Source organism: Hemiscyllium ocellatum, chromosome 44 (assembly GCF_020745735.1).
Source record: "Hemiscyllium ocellatum isolate sHemOce1 chromosome 44, sHemOce1.pat.X.cur, whole genome shotgun sequence".
In the NCBI taxonomy this organism is placed as follows: domain Eukaryota; kingdom Metazoa; phylum Chordata; class Chondrichthyes; order Orectolobiformes; family Hemiscylliidae; genus Hemiscyllium; species Hemiscyllium ocellatum.
In genome coordinates this window covers 9,060,307-9,076,636 of record NC_083444.1, presented here as the reverse complement: position 1 = coordinate 9,076,636, position 16,330 = coordinate 9,060,307, and the positions used below count along the sequence as shown (strand labels likewise).

General features: G+C 47.6%; 1 protein-coding gene across 1 annotated transcript in view; it reads left to right on the top strand.

The window, feature by feature from the left end:
- alox12 (arachidonate 12-lipoxygenase) overlaps positions 1-14,040 on the top strand; it is a 30,862-nt gene extending 16,822 nt beyond the window's left edge. The window contains exons 10-14 of the mRNA XM_060854452.1: positions 1,325-1,494; positions 5,855-5,976; positions 11,194-11,294; positions 12,588-12,758; positions 13,505-14,040. Of these exons, the coding sequence (XP_060710435.1) occupies positions 1,325-1,494; positions 5,855-5,976; positions 11,194-11,294; positions 12,588-12,758; positions 13,505-13,684 (744 nt within the window). The 3' untranslated portion in view covers positions 13,685-14,040. The remainder of the gene's footprint in view (positions 1-1,324; positions 1,495-5,854; positions 5,977-11,193; positions 11,295-12,587; positions 12,759-13,504) is intronic.
- The last annotated feature ends 2,290 nt before the right edge of the window (positions 14,041-16,330 follow it).

Here is a 16,330-nt window from a genome sequence, read left to right as displayed (position 1 = left end):
ACTTCCTCTGGCAGCCCCATCTATACACATACCACCCTCTGCGTGAAGAAGTTGCCCCTTAGGTCTCTTTTATATCTTTCCCCTCTCATCTTAAACCTATGCCCTCTAGTTCTGGACTCCCCCACCCCAAGGAAATGACTTCGTCTATTTATATTATCCATGCCTCTCATGATTTTATAAACCTCTATAAGGTCACCCCTCAACCTCCGACGCTCCAGAGAAAACAGCCCCAGCCTGTTCAGCCTCTCCCTGTAGCTCAAATCCTCCAACGCTGGCAACATCCTTGTAAATCTTTTCTGAACCCTTTCAAGTTTCATAACACCTTTCCGATAGGAAGGAGACCAGAATTGCACACAATATTCCAACAGTGCCTTCACCAATATCCTGTACAGTCTTTTTAAAATCTTTTTCCTCTCACCTTAGAAATGTGCCCCCTCATCTTGAAATCCCCTACCCTAGGGAAAAGACACCTGCCATTCACCTTATCTATGTCCCTGATGATTTTATAAACCTCCTATAAGGTCACCCCTTCAACCTCCTACGCTCCAGGGAAAAAGTGCCAGCCTATCCAGCCTTTCTTTGTAACTCAAACCTTCATTACCCGCCAACGCTGGCAAATCTATTCAGAATCCTCACCAGATTAATATATCCTTTCTATAACAGTAGAAATAAGAACTAAACACAGTACTCTAAAAGTGGCCCCGCCAATGTCCTGTCCAATCTTAACATGGTGTCCCAATTCGTATACTCTAAAAGGACTGAGTAATGAAGGCAAGCGCGTGCTGAATGCCTTCTTAACCACCCTGTCTCTATGTGACGCAAATTTCAAAGAATTATGTACCTGAACCCCTAAGGTCTCGCTGTTTTTTTAACACTAACCAAGGGTTGAGAGTGTGGTGCTGCAAAAGCACAGCAGGCCAGGCAGCATCTGAGGTGCAGGAGAATCGACATTTCGGGCATAAGCCCTTCCTGGTTTATAAACCCATCCAATTCATGCACCCATTCAAATTTCTTTTCAATGTTGCAGTTGTACCAGCCTTCACCACTGCTTGTGGCAGCTTGTTCCATACATGTACCACCCTCTGTGTGAAAAAGTTACCTTTTTAAATCTTTCCCCTCTCACCCTACTCCTCTGCCCTCTAGTTTTGGACTATCCTACCCTTGGCTATTCACTTAGACTCTATGCTCCACTGGTGTCTGAGAGCTTGCCACCCCAGTATTTTAGCGGGGTGGCAACTCCCTGTTTGGAAAGCTCTGTACCAGTGCATATAAATGCAGGAATAGGGAATCTGACACTATACCTTTGTTCATTTCTGTTCTCAAGGTGGTTGCCTCAGGAGGCATTGGTCAAGATGTCATTGCACAAAAAGGGATGCAATTATTCACCTATCAGGCCATGTGCCTGCCAGACAACCTGAAGGAACGAGGGACTGAAGGGTTAAAGGAATACTATTATCAAGAGGATGGCCTCCAACTCTGGTTTGCAATTAATAAGTAAGTTCCTGCGAAGAATCAGGGAGCTGGATTCTTTAATTTGCTTTTATTGATGGGAAGTGTATGCTGCTGACAAGGCTTATGTCCATTGCCCATGAGTGGTTAGCAATGAGCTGCCTTCTTGAATTGTTGCAGCCCATGTGGTGGTGTTGATTCACCCATAATGCCTTTGGGACAGGGTTTCGATTCAACAACAATATAAGAATGGCCAACGTATTTGCAAAGATCAGGATTGGGTGTTGCTTGGAGAGGAATGTGAAGGGGGTAGTATTCCCATGTATCTGCTGCCCTTGTCCTTCTAGATGGTCGAGATCGTGGGTTTGGAAGGTGCTGCTGAATGTGCCAAGGAGTCCATTCACAGTGGATGGAGGATGCGGGGGTTGTGGGGGAATGGGGCAAATAGAACGTTTCAAAGACAATTGAGTATAGGAATTGGGATGTCATGTTGAGCTTGTACAGGATGTTGGTGAGGCCTGTTCCAGAGTACTGAATCACTACTGTATGGGGAAATAAGTAGCGTATGCTATTGTAATGATCACTCTGTTAATTAAGCATTGAAATCTGAGACTTGGATTGAAAGGATAATATCTTGATTAAAATCTTTTAACATTGTCTATATGTGATAGAAACACATTCGCTGTGGCCTTGACGGCTTTCTGTATTAGAAGTGAATGTTGGTTATTTTGAAAAGAACTTTTGTTCTTAACCTATGCCTGTTGTCCTATTCCATTGTAAATACTGTGGTATCTGGGAAACAGATTGTGTATCATGGCTCTGTGTATGATGGAGTACCAATAGTTAATGAGAAAATCGATAACTTATTTTTATTCTGCCTCAATATGAGCCCAAACACCTCAGTTGTCAACATAAATACGGACAGTATTGTTGTTATATGACTGAATCAGTTTTGGAAATGAGAATGAAAAGGAACCCTTGAGAACCCAATTACAGTCCCTGTAGATCAAACAAAAGCCCTCCAAGACAAATTCAAAGGAGCATGAGAGAGTTCCTTTAGTGCATGTTGTATATGCTGCCCACTGCTGCCGCTGTGTGTTGGTGGTGAAGGGATTTGATGCTGATGTAGGTAGAAAATTGCTTAATCCTGAATTACCAGAACAATATATTTATTCCCTGACTTTAACATCGGAATGCGATCACAGGTTCTTGATAAATGCGCATCACTGCAACTGCAGTCTTGCCTCCTTCTCAGTATTGTTAATCGTTCAAGATGTTGCATAAGGCATAGGGCCTGAAAGGGTTCATACGAAGCCTTTACATTGCTCTACATACTGAGGCATAAATGATTACCCATGGGAGGTGCTGCTGATAATTTGTTCAATGTTGTTTATCAACTCCTTCCTTCTACAATCATTTATCATAGGTTTAGTTACTATCTATTAGGTAGTAACAGTATCTCTTAATCTAGTGCTAATGTAGTCAAACCAGTCCTAACATAATGTAACCTGTTATCTGACAATTATGTCGTAAACTACTTTTGTTCCTCCAGTACCTACATTGTTTTGGAGGTGTATTAGAGGTTAAACCATCACCATTCAATTCTACAAAGAGCAGCTAGACTAGAATTACAAAAAAGGGGAATTCTAGGTGAATCAAGTGTCAGCTGTGGGCACCTCTTACAACACAATAAATTAGGGGGAACTGATGTGTAGGTAGAGGAAAAAATTTATTTCTTTTGGGTGTGGAGTCAATGGCTAGAGAACATAGCCTAAATGTTACAGCCAAGTTTTTCAGGAATATAATTCAGAAACATATTGATTATAATCTGCAGAGCCAGAAAAGAAGATAGGAGTAGTTAGATGGTTCTTCAAACAAGCCGTCAGAAACATAATAGGTTGAGCAGGCTCCTTCTGTATTGATCACTGGTCTGATCACTGGACCTTCTTGGCTATCCTCTTGGGAAGGATATGGGGAAGAAGGAAGAGAATCAATCACAGAGATGACCATTCAGAGAAAGGTCAGTCCTGTAAGTAGGATGGGCAGAATCAATGAGGAGTTCCTCTTCCAGTCATAGGCTCCTGTGCCCCACCAGCAGCCAACACAGGAGAAGAAGATAAACAACGAGCAGGTAGGACAGGAATTGGTGGCCGTAGGGGCTTGCCAAGGCAGAGGGAGGGTTTGTGGCCTTTTGCTATCACTCCAGAGGAATGTGGCTCAGTGGTTAGCACTGCTACCTCACAGCGCTAGGGATCTGGGTTTGATTCCAGCCTTGTGCGACTGCTTGTGTGGAGTTTGCACATTCTCCCCGTGTCTGCGTAGGTTTCCTCCAGGTGCTCCGGTTTCCTCCCACAGTCCAAAGATGTGCAGATTAGGTGAATTAGCCATGCTAAATTGTTCATAGCATTCAGGGATGTGTAGCTTAGGTGCATTAGTCGGGTAAATGTAGAGGCATGGGTTTGAGTAGGTTACTCTTTGGAATGTCAGTGTGGATTTGTCGAGCTGATTGGCTGTTTCCACAGTAGGGATTCCATGATTCTAGGAGGGATTGGGCGTGTGTTTTATTAGGGGTTTTGGTGCCTTTTTGCAGGGGATGTTGGAGCGCAAAGGAGGCAGCTGAAAGTGGCCAACTGGGGAAGGAACAGATCCCAAGATAAGATGGGGTCTTAGAATACCTACAGTGTGGAAATAAGCCATTTGGCCCAACAAGTGCACACCGATCCTCCAGAGAGTAACCCACCCAGACCCTTTCCCCAATGCTATTGCTCTATATTTCCCCAAAATTTGCACTTAGCCTACACATCTCTGAACACTAGGGGCAATTAAGTATGGCTGGGTTGGAAGGTAGGAAGAGGCTGCAAAGTGTAGGGTGGGGAGATGGAGGCCGAAAATGGGGAAACAGGGAGGATGCTAGGGCAGGTAGAGGCTACAAAGTGAGGGTGGAAGGGGCTGCAAGTAGGAAGAGGGAGGCTGCAATGGGTGGAGGGAGAAAGAGAGAGAGCCTGCAATAAGTTGAGTGAAAGCTATAAAGAGGACAGGACAGATAAAACCTGTTAACAATAGAACAAGCAGCTAACTGGAAGCCAGGAAACCATGAAAACACACAGGTAATGAATGCCTTGCAATTGAATATGGAATCTCCAGCTTGAAAGTGCAAAATTCTCAGAGCTACTGTAAGGGGAAATAAGTAATCCATGCTACTGTAATAATCACACTGTTAATTATGAATTTAAATCTGAGATTTGGCTCTGAGGTGCAGTTTAAAAGAGTAGGAAATGCCTGGTTAAAATCTTCTAGCATTGTGTATATGTGATGAAAACACATCTGTGCCCTCACTTGTCTATGGAAAATGTGAATTCTGTGTTAGAAGTGACCTTAACCTATGCCTGTGTCCTGAACCATGGCAAATACTGTGCTCTCTGGGAAACTAATGTTATCCTTGTGTACCGTGGCTCCATGTGTGATGGAGTATCAATAATGAATGTGAGAATTAATAGGTTATTCTTATTCTGTCTTTATTTGAGCCTAAACACCCCATTCATCAACATAAACACAGACAGTATTGTTGCTTTGTGACTGAATCAGTTTCAGAAATGAGTCAGTGAGAATGGAAAAAGAGCCCCGGAAAACCAAAATACAGCCTCAGAAAATCAGAAAGAAGCCCTTCAAGAAAATTTCAAAACATTTTGCCACCCAAAAAAAGCTTATTTTGGGACCTCATTGGCTAGTGGTACCATGTGAAGACTGGGTGCCACTTCCACAAGTAATTAAATTCCGTGTTGAAATGGCTGAAATAACTCTGCAGATTTTGGATGTAAGGTTCATTTCCAGATGTTTTGTGACCCTACTAGGTAACATCTTCAGTGGGCCTCAGGCGAAGCAATGCTGAAAATTCCGGCTTTCTATTTATATGTTTGGGTTTCTTTGGGTTGGTGATGTCATTTCCTGTGGTGAAGTCACTTGCAGTTCCTTTTCTCGGGGGGTGGTAGATGGGGTCTAACTCGATGTGTTTGTTGATAGAGCTCCGGTTGGAATGCCATGCTTCCAGGAATTCTCAAAACTCGCTATAACTCTGCAGAGGCCAGTATCCCGTCACTGAGTCATCCTTTGACACTGATCCAACTCCCTCAGAGCCAACTCACAGAGTAAACGGAACGTCTGACACTCCTGTTTATATCTGTCAGCCAGGGCTCCCTGCTTGGACCAGATTATTAGCCCCAGTCAGGGAACACTCATATTCTATGAAGTCCAGCTGGCTGATCTTGTTACAATCATTACAATTGCCATGATTGCAGGTTCCAGGAAATCTCTTGTTCGCTATGGAGGGCTTGGTAGGCCCTATATCCATCAAAGAGCCAACGCTGAGCAAGAGGAAACTATATTTAATACCCATTTTGATCCCCAGGTACGTCAAAGGCATTATAGAGCTCTACTACAAAACTGACCAGGATGTTCTTCAGGACACCGAACTACAGGCTTGGATTAAAGATCTGGCACAGGATGGATTTCAGGAGCTTCCAGGAATTGGTAACTGAAAACAACTGTTTGGGGAATAATTGGGAAGAGGATATAGATTGAGGAAGTACAAAAGCTCTATGCGGACCAGCAGATAGCAAGATGGGGAAATAAGTAGTTTATGGTACTGAAATGATTACTCTGTTAATTATGAATTTAAATCTGAAATTTGGATCTAAGATACAATTTAAAAGGATAGTAACTGTCTGGTTAAAATCTTCCAGTATTGTGTATATGTGATAAAAACACATTCACTGTTCCCTCATGATGTCAGGGACCTGGGCTTGATTCTGGCCTCAGGCAACTGTGTGGAGTTTTCTTGTTCTCCTGGTGGGTTTCCTCCAGGTCCTCCAGTTGCCTCCCACAGTCCAAAGATGTGGAGGTTAGGGTCGGTTGGCCGTACTGAAATTGTCTGTACTGTTCAGGGATGTGCAGATTGGGTGGATGAGCCATGTTAAATATGGGGTTGCAGGAAATGGTGGGGTGGGGGCAGGGCTTTGATGGAATGCTCTTCAGAGGGTTGGTATAAACTCAATGGGCCAAATGGCCTACTTCTGCATTGTAGAAGTGTTATGATCCTATGATCAGTATGATTTGTAGAATAGTTAGGGTGTGGATAGTAATATCATCTTTGTTGCAAATTTTGTCATGCATTGGGGCAGCAAGGTGGCTCAGTGGTTAGCACTGCTGCCTCCCGGCGCCAGGGACCTAGGTTTGATTCCAGCCTTGGGCGACAGTCTGTGTGGAGTTTGCACATTCTCCCAGTGTCTCCGTGGGTTTCCTCCAGGTGCTCCTGTTTCCTCCCATAGTCCTGTGCAGCTGTGGGTGGATTGACCAAGCTATAGCGTCTAGGGAATTACAGGTTAGGTGGATTGGTTATGCTATACTGACCAGGAATGGGAAGGTGGTGGGATGTCTTCGGAGGGTCAGTGTGGATTTGAGGGAAAAAATGACCTGTTTCCATGTTGTAAAGATTCTAATTCATTGGTTTGTTTTACATTTTAAATATCTGATTTACCTCAGGACAATGCAGCAAAGACACTAGTATAACTCTACAATAGATTTATTTGCAGTGCTTTAAAATATCACAGCACTCCCAGAATTTCTGCACATATTTCTCAGCTTGGTCTTCTCACGTTTTTTTAGAAGCTTTTTGTGTACATTAGCTTTGACAGGCTACACCAGGTTTAATCAGTTTAACACAATCAAAAACAGATCAATTAAACCATTGAACATTACAGTTTTGTCTGTTCCCCAAAATCGTGAAATGTCCCCATTTAGAGTAGGTTTCCATTTTAGTCTCTAGAATATGTTCAACTGGGAGAGTTCCATAAGCAATTCATGTGGCCAGAATATCTTAGCAAGGGGACAATTGGAAGAGAGAAATATCAGGAGAAAGTGAGGGCTGCAGATGCCAAATGTCAGAGTCGAGGTTCCTGATGATAGATTCCTGATGAAAAGCTTATGCCCAAAATGTCGATTCTGCTGCTCCTCAGATGGTGCCTGACCTGCTGTGCTTTTCCATGCACCACACTCTCTCAACAGAGAAAAATCAGTCACATTTACTATTCCAGGTGATGCCTGTTTGCTTATGGAGTTAATTGTGGCTGAACAATCTGTGCACGGTCACCCGTTTTGCTCCTATCTTAAGATTGCTATTCAGATGATAATGATGGAAGATGGATAAGGCGTGTGCAACCACTGGCATGTGGGAGATGGGTTGGAGCTGGACCGGGTTGGAGCTGGACTGGGTTGGAGCTGGACTGGGTTGGAGCTGGACTGGGTTGGAGCTGGGCTGGAGCTGGACTGGGCTGGAGCTGGACTGGGCTGGAGCTGGACTGGGCTGGAGCTGGACTGGGCTGGAGCTGGACTGGACTGGAGCTGGACTGGGCTGGGGCTGGGCTGGGTTGGAGCTGGACTGGGTTTGGGCTGGCGGGGATGAAGCTGAACTGGGCTGGGGCTGGGCTGGGCTGGAGCAGGACTGGGTTGGAACAGGACTGGGTTGGAACAGGACTGGGTTGGGGCTGGGCTGGAGCTGGGCTGGGTTGGAGCTGGGCTGGGTTGGAGCTGGGCTGGGTTGGAGCTGGGCTGGGTTGGAGCTGGGCTGGGTTGGAGCTGGGCTGGGTTGGGGCTGGGCTGGGTTGGGGCTGGGCTGGGTTGGGGCTGGGCTGGGTTGGGGCTGGGCTGGGTTGGGGCTGGACTGGGCTGGAGCTGGACTGGGTTTGGGCTGGCAGGGATGGAGCTGGACTGGACTGGGCTGGAGCAGGACTGGGTTGGAGCAGGACTGGGTTGGGGCTAGGCTGGGTTGGAGCTGGACTAGGCTGGATTGGAGCTGGGCTGGGTTGGAGTTGGGCTGGGTTGGAGCTGGACTGGTTTGGGCTGGCAGGGATGGAGCTGAACTGGGCTGGGACTGGGCTGGGCTGGAGCAGGACTAGGTTGGAGCAGGACTGGATTGGAACAGGACTGGGTTGGGGCAGGACTGGGTTGGGGCTGGGCTGGAGCTGGGCATGGTTGGGGCTGATTTGGAGCTGTGCTGGACTGGGTTGGAGCTAGACTGGGTTTGGGCTGGCGGGGATGGAGCTGAACTGGGCTGGGGCAGTTCTGGATTGGAGCAGGATTGGGTTGGAGCAGGACTGGGTTGGGGCTGGGCTGGAGCTGGGCTGGGCTGGAGCTGGGCTGGGTTGGGGCTGGGCTGGGTTGGAGCTGGACTAGGCTGGATTGGAGCTGGGCTGGATTGGAGCTGGGCAAGGTTGGGGCTGACTTGGAGCTGTGCTGGACTGGGTTGGAGCTGGACTGGGTTGGAGCTGGACTGGGTTGGAGCTGGACTGGGTTGGAGCTGGGCTGGGCTGGAACAGGGCTGGGTTGGGGCTGGGCTGGGTTGGGGCTGGTTTGGGTTGGGGCTGGTTTGGAGCTGTGCTGGACTGGGTTGGAGCTGGGCTGGGCTGGAACAGGGCTGGGTTGGGGTTGGGGCTGGGCTGTGTTGGGGCTGGGCTGGGTTGGAGGTGGACTGGGTTGGGACTGGGCTGGTTTGGAGCTGGAGTGGGGCTGGGCTGGAGCTGGAGTGGGGCTGGGTTGCAGCTGGGCTGGGTTGGGGCTGGGCTGGGTTGGGGCTGGGCTGGAACTGGAGTGGGGCTGGGTTGCAGCTGGGCTGGGTTGCGGCTGGGCTGGGTTGGGGCTGGGCTGGGTTGGAGCTGGGCTGGGTTGGGGTTGCATCTGAGCTGGGTTGGAGGTGGACTGGGTTGGGACTGGGCTGGTTTGGAGCTGGAGTGGGGCTGGGCTGGAGCTGGAGTGGGGCTGGGCTGGAGCTGGAGTGGGGCTGGGTTGCAGCTGGACTGGGTTGCGGCTGGGCTGGGTTGGAGCTGGGCTGGGTTGGAGCTGGACTGGGTTGGGGCTGGGCTGAGTTGGGGTTGGATCTGGGCTGGGTTGGATCTGGGCTGGGCTGGGCTGGGCTGGGTTGGGTCTGGACGGTGTTGGGGCTGGACGGTGTTGGGGCTGGGCTGGGCTGGATTGGAGCTGGGTTGGAGCTGGGCTGTGTGGGGTTGGAGCTGGATGGGGTTGGTGCTGGACTAGTTTAGTTTGGGTAACTTTGTCGGCATGGATGAGTTGAGTTGAAGAGTCTGTTTCTGTGCTGTATGACCCCTAACTCTATGGACCACATTATCGCTGTGGTCGCCCGGTTATAGTAAGATTGAATTCTAGCTGCACCAATTAAACATGGGCCACGTTGACAAGAAAACTCCTTGCTTCAAGGAACAAAATGGAGATTTAAATAAAGATTTTCCTCCTTTGGGAGCCATGAGATCCCCTCTGCTAAAGTGAGTTCTTGCTATATGAACCTTGTTTGTAAAGGACTTCCACTGAATAATAAAAACTTCTGTTAACCTAATAATATAAGCAATCAATTCACATTTATATAGCACCTTTAATATCTCACACTGAGGTGTTGTGGAGAAATGGGTCATGTTCCTTGCCCTGGGTAAGAAACATCTGGTTCAAGATCACAATGTGCCCCACTGCCCACTGGCTGAGTGTTTAGGACTCAGTTCAACAAGCTGACAATCAATTTGGGAAATAATTCCACCAACTCCCCACAAACCCCCAAAGTGAAAAACATTGCACTTGAAGATGCAGAAAAATATATATTACACCATCTCTTGCACGAAGAGCATCATTAAAACCAAACTTGACTCCAAGACACATAATGAGCTATGAAGTTAAAAATCCCACAACACCAGGTTATAGTCCAACAGGTTTATTTGGAAGCACTAGCTTTTGGAGCGCTGCTCCTTCATCAGGAGTATAAGATCATCACACACACTACAACCACCTGATGAAGGAGCAGCGCTCCGAAAGCTAGTGCTTCCAAATAAATCTGTTGGACTATAACCTGGTGTTGTGGGATTTTTAACTTCGTCCACCCGAGTCCAACACCGGCACCCCTACATAATGAGTTATAAAGGAGAGGTGTTTGACAGCTTGGTCAACGAGGTGAGTCTTCAGGAACATTTTGAAGGAAGAAAGAAAGAACTGTAGACAATGTAGTAAGGAATCACCAAGCTTAGGGACCAGGCAGCTGAAGACATGGCTGCCAATAGTGAAGTGAAGCAGACCAAAATTGGAGCAGATCTTGGAGGCCTCGAAGGAAGGTAGAAAATCATGGGGTGGGTGTTTTGAGCACAGGTCCTTCTTTGAGCACATACCAACCCATGTCTGAAGGGAAACTAAGGAAACTGCTTAATCCAGACAGTAAAGTTTGGTACCGAACTGAGTAGTTGAGGCAAATAGCAAAGGTATATTCAAAGGGGAGCTGGATAAGTCCACAAGGGAGGCGGGGGGAAGGGGGCAGGTGTGTTGACAGCGTGGCTGACGGGAAGTTTGCAAAAAAGAGTTGGGTAAAATGACTTGCTTCCACTCTCCATGAAAGCAAATATTGTCACAGTCCCAGAGACATTCGATCCGAGGGTCTACCGCACTTCAGGTGAAGTTGAGGCCGCACCGCTTTCATGGTGACCTCAGCTGGTACAAGGGAGGAACTCTGATCTGTTGGTGTTACACCAGATCATAAACCAACCAACTGAACTAACCAGCTTCCTATCTTCCAATTGACCAAGGAAAGCAAAACAAAGGGCCTTTGCAACAGTGGCATACCTTAAGTGAAAGCCTTGTGTCTCCTCTACTCTGACTTCATGTTCTGTTAGACTAATTGAACTTTTCGTGGGGTCCTTTCAGGAATCCTGCCGGCCCTTCGCACCCAAGAAGAGATGTGCAAGTTCCTCACCATGGTGATCTTCATCTGCTCTGCTCAACATGCTGCAGTAAATAATGGGCAGGTAAGGACTCGCCGCCATCTTTGTTTCATTCAACTCTCACTGTCAAGTTTACCCAAGTGGGATGAGTGTGGAGCACGTGAGGTAGGGTGTGGGTACTGACCAGGGAAGGTTATGGGGGAGGGTAAGAGTCTAGAGTTAGGACATGTGTCAGTTACAGCTCACTGGGCCGCACAGAAGCCTCTGTCTCACAATGTTGGAATCCCTACACTACTGAAAGAGACCATTCAGCCCATTGAGTCTGTATCAACCCTCCAAAGAGCATCCTAACCAATCCCCATGGCCCCCCATTTCCCGTGGCTAACACACCTAACCTGAACATCCCCGGACACTGCAGGCAATATAGCATGGCCAATCCCCCCTAACTTGCACATCTTTTGATTGTGGGAAGAAACCGGAGCACCCAGAGGAAACCCACGCAGACACGGGGAGAATGTACAAACTCCACACAGTCGCCCGAGGCTGGAACCGAACCAATGTGCCACCCTGTTGCACACTCAAATCCCACTCTTGGGCTTGAGCCCTCTGTGTCATACTGGGGGAGTACAGCACTGTCCAAAAGGGCTGCCTTTCAGATGACCTGTTAAACCAAGGCCCCAGCTGCCTACTTGAGTGGGTAGAGTAGATTCAGCAGCTACTGTTTTGAAAGGGAACAGGGAGGTTCTCCCCGTGTACTGGGTCAACATCCATCCCACAGTCAATGTCACAAATAGACACCATTACCATGATGCTGTGTCTGGGACCTTGCTGCACACGTCTTGGATGTTGCCTTTCCTATATTGCGGCATTGGCTACTCTTCAAAACAAAATCTACTTAATTGGCTGTGGACTACTTTCAGACATCCGGTGGCTGTGAAAAGGGATACATAAATGTACATCCTGTTCCTTTTTGAATGTGGATGAGGTCAGGTGGGATGGGAGGCAAAGAGACGAGGGGACTTTTGCTAACGCTGTGGCTGACGTCCTTCCTTGCTGCTGGTACAGAACCAGCGAAAGTTACAATGCAGAGGGAGGTGCTTTAGCCCGTCCAGCCTGTGCGTGCTCTCTCAAAGCGGCTGACACAGGATTCTACTTCCCAACCTGGCCAGGCATTTCATATCTGAAAAGTGTAAGAACTTACCCATCTCTGTTCAAGTTAAACTGATATTCCCCTTGTTACTGATTCACCAACGTAAGGAAACAGCATTTCCACTCCTAATACCAAAATCTTTCATCATTTTGGGCAAACAAACCATATCTATTGATGCATGTACTTTTCTCTATGACCCTTGATCTTTGACCTCCTTCTCTTGGCAGTATGATTGGTCGTGTTGGGTACCAAACAACCCCTGTACAATGAGACAACCTCCCCCAGTCAGAAAGGACAACATTTCAATTGAGAACCTCATGGAAACGTTGCCAGACATGAGTCAGTCCGCTGTGCAGATGGCATTCACCTGGCACCTGGGCAGACCACTTCCCAACAAGGTGAGCCAGTGATCAGTCCTCCTGAAAGTGAGGTCTCTTAATGTAAACAGTCACAGGAGTGTTGTGTGGATGTATGCTGCCTACATCTGACACACACACATACAGATACTAACACATACACATACACACACAACACACACACAGACTAATTAACACACAGGTGCACATGCACACACCCACACAGACATGTACAGGCAGAGACATACACACATACAAATACTAACATTCGCACATACAGATGCTAACGGGCACACACAAACTAACATACATGCTTAGACGCACACACAGATACATACTAACACACATGCATACACACATGCATATACTAACACACGCAAAGATACACATGCAGGCATACACACCATTTCATGCACATATACAAACACAATCTTACACATAGACATATACAACCTTACATACACACAGATATACTCAGAGAGATACACACACTCATACACATACATATATGTGCATTCTCTCCCATGTATACATTCAAACACATATTTGCTCTTACACACTCACTCACAGTCACACACACTCTCACAAACACACACACAGTTACACAGAAATACACACTTTCACATAGAAACATACTAGCACACACTCTCATACACACTCTTTGTTTCTCTCTCTCTCTCTCTCTCACACACACACAATGGTTGGACAAGTGAAAGTGGAGAGGAGTTGTCTTACAAATGACTCTAGCATGATTCGCATTTTTCTAAATAAAATAATATTCATTTCAGATATTACTGGGCTCTTTTGATGAGGAATACTTTACCGAGGAAACGGCCAAGCAAATCATCGCAGAGTTTCAGAAAGATCTGGCGCAGATTGAGAAGCGAATTCTGGAGCGTAACAAAGGATTGCTCCTGTCCTACGAGTACCTGCAACCGTCCAACATCGAGAACAGCATCAGCATCTGAGTCTTCACTTACAGCTCCTTTGCAATCTGACCAGGACTGATCAGACTCGAGCCAACATCAAATAGAATATTATACACCCTCGGGAGAAGGCTGGATGGGGGAATTTCACTTCCAAGGACAACCCCTCCTGCTCTGTGGGGAACTATCTGCTCACTTGGTGAGGTTTCCAACCCTCCAGGATTGGTGTGGAATCTCCAGCCATTGAAAATTAAATCCCAGGACACTGCCCTATGCGACCCAGGGGTGATATTGATATTAAAGAAAGCTCTTGTGTTTGTCATTTTCTTTTAACACTTTTTACTATGCATAAAATGATTCAAAACTTGGAATAAAATGATACTTGACTGACAATCAAACATTGGGTAAGGAGTCTGTTTTTGCTTTCCAACTGGCAAAGGAAGGCGGTAGAACACCGGGATGAATGCATTGCCCATAAATCAATCCAGGAATAGAGGTAGTTGCAATAGGCAGCGATACCAAGCACTCAGCAAAGCCTCCCAGTTTATGGTGCGAGTCTCTCTACAGAACCTGAGGGTGTTCGCGAGAATGGAAAGTGCTTGTTACCTGCGATGGCTGTGGTGATGTGCACCTCAGGGTGTTGTTGGTGGTTTTATTGTAGTCTGGACATTGTGTCACCTCCCCTTGTCCCTTCCTTGGGTGCCGGGGAGAAGCCTTGGGCTATTTTACCTACAACTGAACCCACAGGCAGCGAAGTCCCTTACCTCCAATTCCCCAAGCCACCATTAACAGCCTGCCATTTACTCCCCTTTTCGTCCTCTGAATAGAATGGAATAGAAAAGCCTTCCTTGTCACAAACACTCGACTACAGTTTATACGTCACCAATTACAGCACGGACTTAGTTACAAAAGTACCCAGGTGCAGATTATTTCGTTACAAGGTTTTAGACAGTACAGAAATAAAATGTCCAGTATCACAGAAATAAAAGTTCAGTATAGCAGACTACACTGGCACCTAACTTCCCTTCAGTGCCTGGTCCTAGCTCCACACCCCACCGGAAACACGCCACACTCTACCAGGCTGGGAGGTCACCATGCCAGGAGGCTGCTGTACCAGGTCTGAAGGTCACCATGCCACACCAGGAGGCTATTGAGCCAGGCCGGGAGGTCACTACGCCACACCAGGAGGCTACTGTGCCAGGCTGGGAGGTCACCATGCCACACCAGGAGGCTCCTGTGCCAAGATGGGAGGTAATCACACCACACCAGGAGGCTGCTGTGCTAGGCCGGGAGGTCATCATGCCCACACCAGGAGGCTGCTGTGCAAGGCTGAGAGGTAACCGCACCACACCAGGAGTCTGCTGTGCCAGACCAGGTGGTCATCATGCCCACACCAGGAGGCTGCTGTGCAAGGCTGGGAGGTAACCGCACCACACCAGGAGTCTGCTGTGCCAGACCAGGTGGTCATCATGCCCACACCAGGAGGCTGCTATACCAGGCCGAGGGGTCATCATGCCACACCAGGAGGCTGCTGCACCAGGCCAGAAGGTCACTATGCCACACCAGGAGACTATTGTGCCAGGCTGGAAGGTAACCGCACCACACCAGGAGTCTGCTGTGCCAAACCAGGTGGTCATCATGCCACACCAGGAGGCTGCTGTACCAGGTCGGAAGAGTCATCATGCCACATCAGGATGCCACTACAGGAGGCTGGGAATTGTTGCCCAAGGCAGGGAATCATTGCTTGCTGGATGGTGGGGGAATTGTCGCTCACTGGAAGCTGGGAATCACTTGCCAGAGGCCAGGAATCAAAGAGAGAAAGAAATAAGAAGGAAATGAAGAAAAAACACTTAGAGGAAGAAAAAGAACAGAAGAGGAAGAACAAGTGGTGTGGAGCAGCTAGGCTGGAGCAGCCTCCTCTGCCGCCGCTATACTGCTGGGAGGTCGGGGACATTGGAGCCTCTGCTCAGGAGAGTAAGAAGGAAGAATTCTGACCTGAAATTTGGAGATGGGGGAGGGCTGAAAGCAGGAGGGAAGGAGTGTGGCAGGAGAGGAGGATGAAGGGCAGGTTAAAAATGCCTCTCAAAGCGCATCAGCAAAGATTGTATGGAGAATAGCAATTTTGGTTTGGAGGTAGTGGTCATAGAGTCATGCAGCATGGAAACGGCCCTTTGGTCCAACTCATCCATGCCGACCGGGGGTTCCCAAACCAAACTAGTCCCATTTGTCTGCATTTGGAATTAACAAGAAATGTGAGGTTTAGGAAACTTTGATAAATCACAGTTAGTCCTCAAGTGGAATGATATTGACATCGTACAGTTCACTCACAGGATCTGAGTTGCTGTGGCAACATGCAATTTTATTTGCATCTTGGGTAGAGGCTGCAATTTCTGTTCTGTCACAATGCTGATGAGAAACCCAACCCAGTTGCCATTGGCATTGTATAGAATTTCTATAGGATGGAAACACCCTTCAGCCCAACAAGTCCACACCGACCCACTCCCCTACACTATTATCCTATATCTATCCCTGAACACTATTTAGCACAGCTAATCCAGCTTAACCTGCACATCTTTGGAGTGTGGGATGAAACAAGAGCACCGAGAGGAAACCAAGGCAGACATGGGGAGAACGTGCAAACTCTACACAGACAGTTGCCCGAGGCTGGAACTGAACCCGGATCCCTAG